This window comes from Temnothorax curvispinosus, unplaced genomic scaffold (assembly GCF_003070985.1).
Source record: "Temnothorax curvispinosus isolate PA1 unplaced genomic scaffold, ASM307098v1 QBEX01004104.1, whole genome shotgun sequence".
NCBI lineage: Eukaryota > Metazoa > Arthropoda > Insecta > Hymenoptera > Formicidae > Temnothorax > Temnothorax curvispinosus.
The window spans coordinates 247,424-264,193 of NW_020213884.1; the positions used below are offsets into that span (position 1 = coordinate 247,424).

The 16,770-nt window shown below is 30.9% G+C and overlaps 1 protein-coding gene across 4 annotated transcripts; it reads right to left on the minus strand.

The window, feature by feature from the left end:
- Positions 1–729: 729 nt before the first annotated feature.
- Positions 730–10,585, minus strand: LOC112453170 (glycine receptor subunit alpha-2-like). 4 transcript variants are annotated; one of them, XM_025013761.1, is made up of 10 exons: positions 10,345–10,585; positions 9,214–9,454; positions 9,060–9,140; positions 8,490–8,724; positions 6,601–6,778; positions 5,867–6,093; positions 4,108–4,190; positions 3,427–3,738; positions 2,645–2,850; positions 730–1,233 (listed from the first exon to the last, which is right to left on the minus strand). In XM_025013761.1, the coding sequence occupies exons 4-10, from the start codon at positions 8,561–8,563 to the stop codon at positions 1,057–1,059; spliced, it is 1,257 nt and encodes a 418-aa protein (XP_024869529.1). In that variant the 5' UTR covers positions 8,564–8,724; positions 9,060–9,140; positions 9,214–9,454; positions 10,345–10,585; the 3' UTR covers positions 730–1,056. The 4 variants fall into 4 exon arrangements, with proteins under 4 accessions (XP_024869529.1, XP_024869531.1, XP_024869530.1 ...); XM_025013763.1 differs by having other exon boundaries at positions 9,060–9,349; XM_025013762.1 differs by lacking the exon at positions 9,060–9,140.
- Between the last annotated feature and the right edge of the window lie 6,185 nt (positions 10,586–16,770).

Consider the following 16,770-nt stretch of genomic DNA (forward strand, 5'->3'; position numbering starts at 1 on the left):
GATTGGATTACTTAAAAGAAAGTTGTTAGCCTAGCGCCCAATCTCTAACCTGGCCAACCTAGAGAACCGGTTCTTAAATATCAGTTATGGATTTCACACAAGATGACCGCGATGTGATTTAAAATTAATGTTTTATGCTTTGCGCACAATGCGACTCCTTTTGACTTTTATTGTTTGACTCGCTACCGACGTTAGGACATAGACGTATCCGCGCCGTTAATTTAATCTTAACTTTTTAAATGTTTTTTTTTCTTTTTTTTACTTATTTGGTTGAGGAACACTCTGTGGAGCTCGAAACGTCCCTTTTATACACGATTATGTATTGAGATATTAAACTATAATCTTAATTTATGATATCTATGTTGGCTCATTTTTGGCCTTGTATTATTCATTATTTTATTTATTATCGTATTAAATATACGAGCTCTAGATTCAATTTATGTATAATGTTATAATCTCTAAGTTTCTGATTTCGACATTATGTTATTGTAAACACAAATATGAGAAACAGGTGAGTAATTCATGTACATTAATCAGTTAATTTAAACATTGTAAACCGTTATCGCATATACATTAATTAAATTTAAACGCATAAGTAATGTTTTTGAACAAACACATTTTTTCTCATCTTAATGAAATTTTAATGCAATAAATTATGATTTTTTAATAAAAAAATTAATTATATAAATTAGTCGATATTTATGAAAGTTACAAGATATTTTTAAAATATCCTATTTATCAATATAACTATATTGTTATGTTTCTTATAATTTGTTACAGGACATTTTTACTATGTGTCTTGTAATGAACACAGATCGGTTAACTTTTGTTATCACAATCTATTAGACACGTCTTCAATAAATATGCGGATTTTATTCCACTTCCTCTTTTATTGTGCCGTACTTTATACATGATAGTTCGCAGGATACACTTTCCATTAGCTTGCTTCGACAAATTTATCGCTGCATCCCAGGATATTCTTTCCATAATTCGATGTCTTTAAAAGCGCATCCGGCTCTCGCCGAGTCGCGGACATGCGTCTTGCCCGGAGTTGCATTACAGGAATGTGCTCCAATAGACGACGTTAAGGATGAAGAATGAGAAGGGGAAGAAGAATCTGGAAACCTTGTCGATGTAAATGGCGGTAGCTCGTCCTTGGCAGCACTGCTCATACTGTACCGTCGGTGGCCTCGTTGGACTTCTGCTCCTTTCGGTATCCGGCCTCATTGGCGTCTATGAGAGAAAAAGAGACAAAAAATACATCACGTAGAATAACATGAAAGTAATAAATGTGGAAAATTATTTTGTGGGTACTATTTATTTCGTCTTACGTTTCTTCCTTTTAATCACTTTATTAATCAAGACTATTGCAAGGTAAGTACAGATCATTATACTTACTTGCGATTATACAAAAAAAAAATATAATGCTTGCTAATACAAATTTACTTGCAAACACTATGCAAATCCAAGTGTGTCATTTTTACACGCATAAAACGTCTAAAATTGACACATTTGTAGACAGAAGCTCTTTTTACGTGTTCCTTTATGTGTTAAATTACGTCATTTAGCATGTTTAATGGTGGGTTATTAAAAGTTAATATGTTCAATCGTGTTAAATAACGTGATTTAAAATGGCAAGAAATGTGTGAGAAGAGCTTCGGCTAAAATAACACACTTGGATTTGTAGTGAATCAAAGATAAGATATATAATAGTCATAGAAAAACATATTTAACTGCGTAAAGCGTGACTTTTGCTTACCAGCTATTAAAGAAAGGCAATGTTTATTTCGTGCACGAAACGTTTTATCATAAAGCAAGCAAGAATAAAAATAATAAACGCTGCAGTGGTACAAGATACAGGCAAATATTGCGCGCGACGAATGTAATGAAAACGGGGGTGCGTTCTATGTATAGAACGTGGCGAATTGCAAAGTCTGCGTAAGCTACGCGGAAGAAAGGAGAGAATAAATATTTCTCTGCGAATTGAGTGTGGGACGCATGCATGCAATAAAAATCTAACTTTGGAACTTGTTCAAGAGAGAAGTTACCAAAGGGAAGTTACTCCGTCATGCGATACGATGAATCGTCTAGGAAAGTGGTTGTACTTCGTGTATATAGTGTACTTCGCCATACTTTCCGTCGCCGATGCTGTTTACCGTATAACATTCAGATTCAGAAATAAATATATACGTTTGCAGAAGTCAATCATACAAGTTTTCACAAGGCGAGTCTTCTGCTTTGGAAACAGCTAGAACCGTAATCAGAGTATCGTTATACTAAAAAGTTCGGCTCAAAATTTGTATAAAACTTTTTCTGCGTTGTAGAGTCGCGAGCAAATGATATTTCCTTTTCTTTTCTCTTATTAAACAAAGTGATATAACTTTATTACGCATCTCAATGATTTACACGACCCCGAATGAAATGTCGATAATTTATAACGGATGCGGTTTACAATGCAGTGCCCTTTATTTCTAGGTAGTATGTTTATTCAGTTGAGCGATATCGCATCGACAGGACGAAATCGCATTACTCTCGGCCGATGGTGGCCGCCGCGCATTTCGGTTTATCTCGAACAATCAATTTCGCGAAATCGGTGGAGCATTTCGCCGTAAATGTATCGCGCCGCGTTTTTTCGCCCGTTTACCTTGAAGTCGTCGATGGCCTCGCGAAGATCTTCGTCCGAGTACCCTTTCATGGCCTTTGTGGCGACCGGCCCCATGTAGTTGTTCACTACTGCGAATTCCATGAGAGACAGGAAGACGAACACACTGCACGAAGACATCCACACGTCGATTGCTTTCACGTACGAGACCGGCGGTAAAGATTGCTGAGATTGCGTGTTTTGAGTAGCTGAAAAAGAGATATTAATCCTTAATCCTTACATTCATGATTATGTGTACAAATTAATTGACATAATCGCGTTCATCTCTATAAATTGAATAAAAGTAATTTAATTATTCTCATTTTTCTCGTTAGGCTTTTAGCTATTTTTATGTATAGATATTTGTATATATCATTTATTAATTTAAGTTTGAGATATTATTGAACACTTCATTTTTATGCAAACGTAAATTTGAATCTATTATGTAAATAAGCTAAAATTTCAATTATCACATATTGAGTTTTATTTATCTCTATTCTTTATTGTTTATTTTAAATTATGATATAATTTATCGGAATATATATTTATTTAAATAATTTTGTGTAATTTTAGCTTGCAATAAGTATCGAAAAAAAAATTAAATAACGGTTTTACTAAAACCAAAGGATTTATTAAAACCATTTTGATGTAAAATGCAATTAGGGGTAAATTGCAATTTAGCTGATATTTATGCCGTCATTAAGCCCCCGACAAAGGCTCTATCGTGATCGCAAATATCATGAATAGTTATATCACGAGCGATGGGAGGAGAGACGTCGCCTAACCGAGGGTCAGTAGTGACGTCACGCCAAGGGTGACCCGCGCCGGGATGGCTTCCGGCTTGATCCAGAAGGCGATCCAGGACATAACGACGATCAGAGCGGACGGGATGTACGTGTGGAACAGGTGATAACCCAGTCTCCGACGCAGATTGAAGACAATCTGTATGCACGTGAAGTTTCCGGTCGAGTATTCGATCGTGCAGTCGGTCGTGTAGTTGTTTGATATGTCGAGTTGCGGCAGCTCGATTTCCGGATTAACCACCAGGGGATCGGTCATGTTCCATAGGAATACCAGATCTTGAGTCGTGTGCGAAACTGGAAAATAATGAGATGTAGAGAATGTAGAGAGATGTAAAAAAAAGCGTAATATATAAATAAATGTCATATATAAAAATCGTAGAGCTCTGAACAGATAAATGGCATCGACATTTTAAAATTTGATTATTCGTAAACATATATTTGATATAAATAATTGATAATAATTCAATAATTGCATGTAATATAATTGTATAAACAATAATTGCAACAGATTATGAACATTGACGCATGTTTTTACAACTTATATATATGTGTATCATTTTATATAATTATATACTTATGTACAATTTTATATATTTATATATATGAAATAATATTGTTATATATAATATGTAGCTTATAAATTAATTATTAATATATACTTACGGCTTTCGATCATCATCGAGCAAATTTGAGTGTCATGAGGATAGGACTCGAACTTCATCGCGCATGAGAGCACCAATGTCAATCTAAAACGAATATTGAACAGTTGTTAACCTAAATATGATATTTTTAATTATACTACGGCTGAAGAAGACTCGGTGAAGTCGAATGTTGTTATGTTTCATTTTTGTACATATGTAATTTAATAATTATATGGTTTAATACCCATTGCTGCTCGATCATTGGCCTTTTTCTTTTTAATCGAATATTGCGCTTTTCTGTGATATTTATTAATCAAATAACATTTCAATTTTTGACACAAGTATGTTTTACTCGATAGCTTTTTTCACAGTGACAAATAATGTTGAAGTTTTTTTCTATTTTTGTTCTCAATGAAACATGCATTCGGAACAAGGGAAACTAAATTCGCGTTATTTTATTGTCAATAAAATTTGACAGAACACGACATGACAACTATACTCGCTCCATCCAACATGGATCAAAACTCCAGTAGATAGAAATAAATGAAGCTGATTCGAGTTAGCTATATATCAATGTGAAAGCTGTATGTGTATTGCAGATCAAGATTTCTCAAGATTTGTACTGATTGTAAGATTCTTATTTAAAATTCTCCGACATTTTAATTAACAATAAATTGTTAAAAAATTTATCATTAAAATTAGATCTTACGGAGAAATTAAAAAAACCATTAAAATAAAATACACTTATTACTCGAACTATTGAAGCTTCGAAGTTAACAGCATCTTCCTCACGTTAGCCGTTATAAAGCTCGATAATAACAAATTTTTTAAATTTTTTTTTGCTCAGATTGCGATGTGCGGCATTTCATTGTAAATCAGTATTTTATTATGATAGTTCCGTTCACATAAATGGAAGTGTCTTTATAATGCAAAGAGAGAGATGAAAAGAACAAATTAATATTTCTCAAGGAGTTCTATGATGGTATTTTTTAAGTAACTTGTGTAAAATTATAGTTATAGTATATCTCTCAATAAAATATTTGCTTGCAATCTTGCAAGATATACCTACTTTGTAGAGATTTTTAGAAGTTACATCTTTTATCTTTGGTTTTTCTTAGTGCTTCTCAGTATCCTTTTATCTTATAGGTATATTATCTCTAACTGTTAAGTATTCCTTATGTAAAAAAAAAAAACATCAAAAACATAAATTTAAATATCTTTTTTGAATTACGAAATGTTTTAAGTTACTTTTTATTTACATTCACATAAAAACTTGCGTTTTTCATGAAAAGATATAATTATTAACGTTTTCTTTGCCTTTTTTACATGCATGTTTTGATATTTGTTAATAATAAATGTCCAAAGCTATGAAAATCTCACTCAAATAAAAAATTTTAAACTATTCTCGTACGAGCGAATATAACTTTGCAGTTGCTGGAATGTTACTCGAGCGTATGTGTGTTTGGTACGAAAAGTGATTATTTGATTCTAACTTTATACAAATGAAAGAAAGAGAGAGAGATACAATTGCATTATCATATTATATCGTATTAAATATTCTCTATTAATTCGGAAAGAGAGGATTTAATTATCGAGTTTTAATAAGTTCCAATTTATCATTATTATTATTAACTTTGACTAACACATTAATAAATTTTTAATAAAATATATTTTTGAAACATATACATAAACATTTATAAAAAAGATTTAAAGAATCACGTTTATTGTTAAATATTATAATAATCCTAAATGAGACTAAATAGTAACTGAGATAGACTTACTTAGACATGTAGAGCAACGTTTTATCGTGATATAACCAGAGATAATGGTTTGGTATCGACATCTCGTGGAAGGTAACCTTCTTTGCATTCTTGAAGAAGCAGTCGGGTCTCCAGATATTGTGCAACCAATCCACGTCAAGTATCCGGTAATCCTCGGACATGTTTTCCGGTAGCCGCAGCCTAGAGTCTCGCCAGCTCTGAGCGAGAAATATGTCGGCCACGTATGTCTGTCGTCGTGGAAAAATAATGTGAACAGATGCCGCACTTCATATGTGACCATATGCAGATGACATAATTATTCTTTCTCTCATGTGAAAATAAAGTATCTTTTAACTTGCACATACTCTACGGATTATATCTCCGTCATAAATTTCAGAAAATTTGAAAAGCACTTCGCAAAGCAGTATTGTTATTCTTACGTAATATTTAACATAAATTTGTGTTATTTATTTGTCTATTACTATAGTTTAAAAAATTTATATATTGGGAAAAAAGATTAAAATTTAGTTGATCTTTTCAACAAAGGAGTAAACCAATTTTATTTTATATACGTTTATATATAACACATAATATATTTCATTACTATAGTATATACATAATTAAGATTAATGTAAAAAGGAAAAAATAGTTTAATAAACTTTAATACGGATATAGCGGATGTAATATTCTCTATAGGAGAATATTGGGAGAAAACAAATTTTCTAGCATGTTGCTTATATCGGTCTTTCGCTCACCATCGATTCCTCATTTATCGAGTCCAGACTAAGCACTGTCACGTGAAAATAAACGATGGTGGGCTGACCAAGGAATTTCGGTGCTCTGTGTTTATCGTACTGCTTCGGATTCAAAGGCAGGATATCTCTCAATGACAAGGAGGTTTCCTTCTTTCCGTACTCATCGAAGTCCAGTTCTCTAAAATGTTAAAAGGTGAGAGAAACGGTTTGCTAATGGACACCATTTGCGCATGTGTGTTTATTTGTTGAACATTATGTATTTGTTAAAGACTATATGACGAATCGCATTTGACCATGTGATCTTGAGAGAAACATATGATTTAGTTTAAGAAACTGAATACAATACAATGATATATGTAAAGAATTTATCTTTAATTAAATAAATAATTTATTAAAGCTGTTTAATTAGATTTTTGTTAAACAAAAATAATTTTTTTAATAAAAAAATGTAAATAAATAGAAATGCTGAAAAATGGTACGTCTCTAAAACCACTTTTAGATACATTTTTTAATTTTTTATTGTCGAAAATTATAAATCACTGCAATGTATTTTTTAATTAAAAGTTATTAATTGCATTAAGATTAATACTTGTAACATAGATAATAAAATAATTTTATTAAAAAATGGTTAAGTTACATGTTGTTATGTATTAACATTAACAAATAACACGCGGATTATATAAAAATATGTTAATAGTTGGTGGTTGATTTGAGCAAATCATATTTGTGTAAACTTGATTTAAAATTGCCTTATATCACTGTGAAACCCTTCAAGCCGATAACCTGTAACAAGACTCAAGAATTTTCTCACTTATTTCTATTTAGTAATGTTTACAGACGTAAAGTAATTATTAAGGAATAATATACATATATTTATTGGTTTTAATAAAAGTGGGTCCTCAAACGGGAATTTTACCAAAGCATATGGAATAATAATTACTTTTCTAATTATTATATTATTCCATAATAATTACTTTACATATTTATGAATGTCATTAAATAATAATAAGCAAAAAAATTTTATACAGTGCTGTTGAACATTTGATTTTTGATGCATATCATATCATATTTTTGAATGATCGCTGTATAATAATTAATAATAGACTGAATTGTTGCTCATTAATTGTGACAAAAGAAGAAAAACGTAAAAGCGTTCAGTTATAACTGCAACCAATTTTCAGTAATCACTTTAAAAGTTAAATAATAGCTATAACAGCGATATCGCTGATACAGCGATTTTTATGGCAGCAGCATCGATGACACTCATAAATTATTCACCGAGCACAAGAACTGAGTGCGCGCAGAGTCTGTTGGCAGTTTCATTATTACAGAGTGGATGCTATTTTTCTCAATCGGGTCGGTCACGTCGATGCCACGATTGCTAACCATACGACTTTCTTTGTTCAATTAGAATGTGATTGCAGTATTGATTGAGAAACAAAAATGCGTCGGAGAATGCGGTATAAAGACGTGATATATACCCATTAAATCACAACGCGTTTATAATCTGCGTCATATATAATCTAGTGTATGATCCAATTTATGATGCAATAAACATCATGCAAGAATAATGAAACCTATAACTGTACTTATCTTCAACAAGAATTCTATCACTATTTTAATAATTTTTAAATAATTTTTCTCTCTCTCCTTTTTTACAGTTTTTACAGTTATCAGTGAAAATATTACATAATTACATAATTAGCGAAAATGTTACCTATTGTTCTCTCAGCAGAATTCTCTTCTTAGAATTTTTATAATAAAAAAAAAAATAATTTAAAGAAAAGTTTAGATGCAAAATACTATTGTTACCGAAATTGTTGATGTTGAAATCGTGTAATATCTATAAAAATAATTGTCCGGCAAAAGAAATGTGATTGCGTACTCACGGAAAATGCGGGGCGGTCATGTCAAACAGGGCATACAAGTAGCAGCATATGATCAGCAGAAAGTGCCACGTCATTCCTGAAGAGAGCGGAGAGTATGGAGAGTGATACGGATGGCCCGAAAAAAAGAGCGGCGCATGCAATGGAGTTTGCAGAGTACGTCATAAAGAATTCATCGACGCGGAGGGATCGATGAGATCGTTTTGAACGCGCGAACATCAAAGAGACTCCTGTCCTTCTGTGTGAGCGAAAGGATGTGTGTTACATTCGTTTCTGCACATACAGGCCTATTAATATTCTAACGTAACTGTGTAATTAATTCGATTTTTAACTCGATTGACAATGCGAACATCTTGTTTCACTTTTTTGTTTCTTGCCGCATATTGATGGCTAACAATATAGGCAAGTCTTTGTCTATTGCAAATTGTAAATTGATATCGATATACATATAATTTAAATGCACGTAATTTGATGGAATACAGAAAATAATACGTTATGAATTATTTCATAATATTTTAAAAGTTATTAAATTTTACAGTACATGTAATGTTCGATTTAATACTCTTGTCTTACCCTGATTGAGAAACTTAACCAGTTATTGGAATCTCCGCTTTCTCATTAATCCGCGACCTAGCATATTTTACGGGCCGTTTCCTGCATTGCATCTCTCACTTTTAAATTTTATGGTCCTTCACATGACAATTTTCCGATCCAATTTTCCACTCACCGATCAGCTGCACATTCTATCGTACGGAAATCCGGCGAATGCTCTCGACGAAAATCGAGCGGAAGTTGTTAGCCTCTCGCTCGAAAATTTTTTCCACCGGACGATCACTTTCGGTTCCTCGTGGATCAATGAACATCTAAATTATATCTAAACATAGCGTCTCATAAACGAAGCCATTGACGTAGATTGATTTTGAAAATCTTGACGAGTCACGACATCAATCATCTATTATTATATGAACCTATTGAATCAATCAACAGAAGTTATTTTCATCGACAATTTTCAGTAACAATATTTCGCATTATATTTTGATTGATGAATATTTTGATTGATATCTTATAATAATCTTAATTTAATAAACTCATCACTTTTGTTCAATTAATTAATATTTTATAAGTAAATATTATAGAATTGATATTTATAAAATAAAGATTTAAATCAAGCTTGTTTATAAGAAAATCTATTGACAATCGCACAATGAAAGCTCAAGTTAGTTTTTAAGCTATCGTTTTAAATCATTCTTCATGAATTAAACGAACTTTTTATTAATATTAACAAGAAACATTATTTCTAAATAGCATTGTATATAAATAAGAATAAATTTATACAAATGTAATCTGTAAATGTGTATGTAAAGTTATACATATATAATACTATAAAATTATATTTAATATATGTTACATAAAAGTAAAAGAAGTTTATATTATAATAAATATTAAAATGTATTTTTAAAAAATTTTGGAATAGAATAGTTTCAAGTATAAATTATTTTTACATACTAAAAAAATATGAATAAACCATTAAACCAAAGTAGTATACTAAATGTCATACACAATGCACTTATAATAAGAATTGTGAGCAAATACATTAATAATTGTATAAGACTGCAAATAAAACAAAGATTTACTTTATATGTATCTAGATTATCTAGAAAGTTTTCAGAAACATTAAAAAGTACTCTTAAACTCATCTTGAGCCTCAAATATCGAATAAAGACACAGTTGCTAAAGATTTGGTATGTAATAAAATAAATTAAAAATAAAAAAAACGTTATTGAAAATCATCTAAAATTAATTATTTTCTTAATTTCGCCCACGAAATTCTCTACGGATATTAAACACGACTATTGACCTGTTCTACGACTGACGTATCTTCTTGTCAATTTCGATTTAAAGCACGTTGGAAAGATCGTTGATAGCTCGTTGATTGCGTTTCAATCCGCGATGTCTTCCAAGATGCGAGGCTTCTTCTGTCTCTTTTAATCACGATTCTCGGAAACGTCGAGGAAACGTCGAAGAACGACGCGGATTTTATCGCGCGTTCGGTACTCCAGATTTGTCATACGGAAACTGATCATACCGCTGCACTTTCCTTCTCGGCGTCCGTAAACCACCCTGTCGCTCGGCTGTCTCTAAGCCAATTTGCCTATCGACAAACTGATTAAGCCCTACTCTCTTTCATCTGCAGTATCGTGTAACATCTAAGCACGTGGATTCAAATGAGAGATCCTGTAATTTTTCAATTAAAAGCATGTCAAAAAAGATGGTAGGGCAAAAGAATGTGAAAAGCTAAAAATGGATTATGTTTATCACTTTAATTTCCATATATCATAAAAAAGTCCATCAGGCTAGGTATTAAAAAATAAATAAATTATAAAAATGCTTAAAAATAAAGTAAAATTGTTTTTAACTAACTTGCAAACTGTAGAATTTAAAATATGTTATTAATAATATGTACATATGTACGTTAATCTTTATTAATCCTTATTAATAATATATTTCTTTATGTATTAAGGATAGGTATTAATATATCTTTGTATGTTATTAATTCTTGTTATATAGGTACCAGATATACCTAGTAAACCTAATAAACCTAGTCAACTAACATTATATCAATATTATAATTTTCTACTTAACAATGTAACTGTTATCTGCAACATGTGTTATAAATTTCACTTATATTGTTGACTGGGAAATTATAATATAGATGTAATTCCACTGTTAGTTGATGCTTACCGGTTATCTTGTTTATATCTGTTTTACTTTTATTGATGCGTGTTCCTTTATTTTTTATATATACTTTTACACAAAAAAGTATGCATTTTATTAAAAAACTATTTTTTTAAAGTAAATTTTTACTATATGTTATTACTAATATTAAATTTAAAAAGATTTCCTTTAAACAAGCACGTATATATTTCTGCTTTAATCGATATTTTGAATCTGAAGTAAAGTTGTATTCAAATAATCCTTTTGCTTCTTATTCGAATAATCTCAATTGATCTTCAGTCAAAAAAATGACGCTCGACGAAGATCAAAATTGCCATTCATTTAATACATTTTTTAATATAAACTAAAATGACAATTATTGATGAAAATCTGGATTATTATGGTAAACTTATCGATAAAGCGATTGTTTGTCGTTAAAATAATGAATATCGACGAAGCAACGTGCTAAAATATCCACTGTCGCCATCTGATTATAAATACTATACAACCTAACTAGCTCAGAAAATCATTAGACTTATACTTTTTCGTACGTTCGTTATTGATTATAATTATAGAATGATTATTCTTTATTTTGACAGAAATTATGTAAAATCAAAAAATATTTCGGAATTGTATATTTTTCTGAGCATATTTGCAGTCGATACAGAAGCTTTCCCCTTTTACTAGAAGCTGTTAACTATATATCTTCTTCAGGCATAAGGGAGACCGGGGCTAACTCGACATCGGGGCAAACTTGACACTAGACTTTTTGCTAATTTAAATCTATCGTTAGAAACTTGCCTTTCCTACTGTAAATGCGTTTTTATGTGCTAGTATTATCAACGGGATTTGATGAAATTTTGAGTTATGGTGTAATTTTTAGCGCGACATAAGCGTTTTTGACGGTGAAAAGTAATTTTTCTGATCTCTCGAAAATTTCTACTCTTTCATCGAGCTTTACTCTTGCAAATCTATATGTAAGTGATTTTCACGGGAAATTTGACGTCTATATGAATCCGATAATCGTTTTTGGATATTTTCATAATTTTCATGTTTTTGAAGTGACAAAAGTGAAAAACGACGTCCGGGCCAAAGTCAACACCACGCTGTTTCGTCAGCTCCCAGTAACAAACGATGCTTGTCGTGCAGCAACTCATGCATGACAAATGTATAATATGCGCACGTCCGATCGCGAGTTTACCTGCATTAATTGTTTTTCAGACATGAGTTTAGATGAAGATAATTGAAAGTTCAACAATTTTTTGTTCTCATTATTTTAAATGATTGTTCTAGCTACTTTATTCCGAATTTTTGTACTTTTTAAATACACAATAAACAATGTATTTTTATTTTCAGATGGTAAAAAATAAGTTCCAGATCAAATTGTGTCGACCAAAGAAAGTGTCGAGTTTGCCCCGGCATTTTTCAATTCGAAAATTTGTTTTCGCTTCACTTTTCTTTTCCTGGCGGCAAAACAAAGCGACGTACAGCAAAACTTTCCGAATCAATTTTGTACCTGAAGGAACACTCTTTAAATATATACCATTGAATTTGCCTAAAAATTTTAATTAAATATTAAAAATTGCCTTTGAAAAAATAGTGTCGAGTTAGCTCCGATCTCCCCTACTATTAACAACGAGAAAAGAAAAATCGAGTTATGTGAAATTAATTTTAATTTGATAATAACCAACTTCTTTATAACTAACTATTCAAATCCAATTAACGAAAAACCGAAGCTTCACTGGTAAGTTAAAATTTAGTTAATAGTTCATAAATGAAATGCGAGAGGCCACTTTTCTCATATGTACATCCCCCGCGAAGTCTGAAATCGATTAATGATTTCGTTCCTTTAATGATTAGCAAGTTTCTAGCAATTGTAAAAAAAGAATGACTTGTTTCTTTTTGCATTACTTACAAATTTTTTTTTAAATTAAGTTTGACTACAATAATATAATATTTTATAATAAATATTTGTATTTAATAATGTATTTAATATATTTAGCTTTATATAGAAAATGAAAGCATATAAATAGCATATAAATTAGTATATAAATAGATTTGAATTAATTAACATTTTATCCACTTGTAATAATCATAGACTTATGAACATCGCGTAAAATTTTGCATTAGCTATTTAATAATTTTAAGTATAACTTACTGACTATATGTATTATATTAATCATTTAGAATTTAGATAGTTAAGCATTACTATATAACGCTATAATTTTTTATAAAAGTATATATATTGTATAATTAAATATAACATATATAAATTAATATAATTTATACAAAATCATATATTTAAAGAAAAAATATAAATAAAGAACAATGTTAAATAAAAGGGGATGATTGGCTATGTATCGAATAAATAAACGATAGCTCCAGTGCACAGGATTTTCCTGCGTATTTATATCAGATCATACATTATCTCCAAGGTAATTCTTGGAAGCTGCGCATCACCGCGCGATCGAGCCGCTTCGCGAGCTCTCATGTGTTTCCTGTCGCGAGAATAAGCGTCGAAAAAACTTAATCTGTGAAACCAGAGTAGAAATCCGAATATTGGCTGGCCTTTCCTACGGAGGCTTTGATATGTTCAATTGGAACCACCATCTTTATCTTCGGCTTCGAGCAGTAAAACTTAACATTTAATTCCTTGCGCTTTCTAATTTTTATAGATATCTTTCATGAGATAAAATATCAGATTAATAAAAAATTGATAATAAAATAGCTTTTATATAAATGTTAAATTACAGTATGGTTGATATGTCTGATCTTATGTCCAACGCGATTATCAATTGATACTGTGATGTAATAGAATATATAAAAGAAAAACGTAATATATATTTATTTTATATATTACGTCAATCAAGTTTATTTTGTAATTTAATTTATCTTGATATGTAATTTTTATTGTTACATAATTTAAAATAACTTAGGTAGTGACGCAAGAAATTAATTAATTTTAATAATTAATAATTAATAACCAAGTAGCCATTGTAATATTTCGGCGATTTACTCGTCTTCCTGTTTCATTTGTGGTAAAATGTTCGAAATTTATATAGCTGGTATAAACAATACCGCGGGTCTTCGTACTTCGCAATTGCTTAATAACTAAATTAATTAATACATTTTAACATTTTAATAAGATTCTAGTAATTACTAATTGCGTATTATTGCGACGAGAATCTCGAAGCACGAGGCTGGAAGAGGATGACGGATCTCGTTGGATACGACGTAATTGACGGTTACAGATTGTTCTATTCGTTTGCATTATAAAGCTGCAGAACTTTAAGCCTTTATGCATCCAATATAAGTATCATTATCGTAGAAAGTTAAGTAAAATTTTTTAAATCTTGTAATACTTACTATAATACATGACTGTACTTAAATGTTTAAGATATTTTTGTGATACTAAAATGTCTCTCAAAACGTTAATATGATTTATTAGATTTTATTAAAATACGCGGATAAATAAACTTCTCTTCATTATTTTTCAATTTATTTAATTGAGATAAAGATATGTATTTGATGATTTAATATATATTTTAATTCAATTAATTTGTATTTTTTGTATTACTTAAAACGCATATTAATGCGTTTTGTATACATAATTGATATCGATGCATACGGCTTAAAGACGCGCGCAGTGAAAGTTCTGTAATTTAGTAATATACTTGTAGTAATATATTTAACAATACTTCTTGGTAAATTATTTTATGTGTATTGCGTTCGTATGTACAACGCATCTTTTTCGTTTTTTTTTTCTTTTTAATCATACGATATCTCTATAATAGCGCTACATCGAGTAACAAAGTCGTTTTGTAAAAGTATCTTCAATACGCAACGTCACTTTTAAAGCGTTGTAACAATATAAGTGGTAAACATTTGTTGTTTATACATATTAAAAGAAATATCTTTGTAAAATTACTATTGAAGCGTTTCTCTTTTATTTTCGTTACAAAACTCATGATGGCTTCTTTGATCATCTCAACAAATATGTCATCAGTTATTACATATTTATTAAGTCTCGGGAACCTCGTGTAACTAGAATTGTAAAATTCTTAAACTTTAAAACCACTTTGTGGCGCTGTAACAATTTCCAAAAACTCGGCCTCGTTTTTTCAAGTGAACGAAGAAGGTTTTCTATTTAATTAAAGACGTATTTCATTAACCTAACGGTCACACGGTATCTCTTAAAGAAATATGATATGCATGGCTCAAACGCAAACGAGCGCAGTTTCATAAATGATCATATTTGATTCCGAAATCAATTTGCGTGATTCGAACGTTTTCGATTGTATTTGCGCTCGAAAACCAATCTTTCGAATCACTCTCCGTATACATTTTTTTAGGATAATTCATCAAATTGACGACAGACGAGAAATTGCGGAGTATTCTTGTAAAAGAAATTCTGCAAATTCTCACGAAAATTCCGCTGAGCTGTTGGATCAGTTCGATCGATCGGTAATCGGTGTACGGTTCGTAACACAGTCCATGTACAATGTGCTACACGAGGAAGTTAGAATTCATATACGAGTCGTACGAAGACCCACGTCCGCAGCTTGTTTGGAAGAATTAATACCGTGAACAGAAGTTACTTTACAATCACGATATTACTTCGTTAAGGAGTTCGCTTGAGAGAGTAATGGTTGGTTCTCTGGTGTGAGTTATGAGATTAGTCAGGATTCACTGTGTGTGTAACCGAAATGCTTGAGAAATTACTGTAAAACAATTTGTACTAAAATTTTTAAATAAGGTAAAACAATATCAAACTTCATAACTAGCAACATAATTTTTAGAGACTTAAAGGCTCCTTTGAATTCTATATTTAAAGTTTGAATTTTGTAATTTACATTTGACCGCTATTTCTTTACATCTCATTAACGATCAATCTATCAACAAATTTATTTAATTCAACAAAGTAAGCTTGTAGATAACCACTGGATCTTAACTGCCAGTAAAACTAAACGTATCATATCGTCTTGTAAGCTTAGTAATCAAGCAAAATGCAATATAAACTTTATGCGGGAGCAAGAGGCGGCTAAGTTTGAGGAACATGAGGAAGTTTACCAACTCTCTCTCAAGTAAGATCGTCGCATCAGTCACGTCGTCACAAAGTAACATCGCGGTCACAAAGCAAGCTCTTTACAGTAACGCCATGCTCTCCGACACATCGGTTTTCACACACTTACACACACACACACACACATACACACACACACACGTGTGCGATCTCGCATGCATGCGTAATTATTGCATCGCCCTCGCGTCGTTTTTTTTTTTACAGTTAAGCAGTCACCCTCACGTTCGCACGAAGCACGGAAATTACTAACAATAATGTAGAAAAATGTTAAGACGTATAAGAAATAAAAAAATTATTTAAAATAAGATTTAAAAAAATTATTTGATGAATAAAGATAAAAGATTTATTATGTTTCTTTAATTAAGAAAAAAAATTTTTATTTAGTAAATTATACTAACTAAAATATTTGACGTTATGCTGTAATTTTTCTACTAACAATAAGTTACTTCAAGATTAAATCCAAAACAAAATGCAGCAGGACAGGCT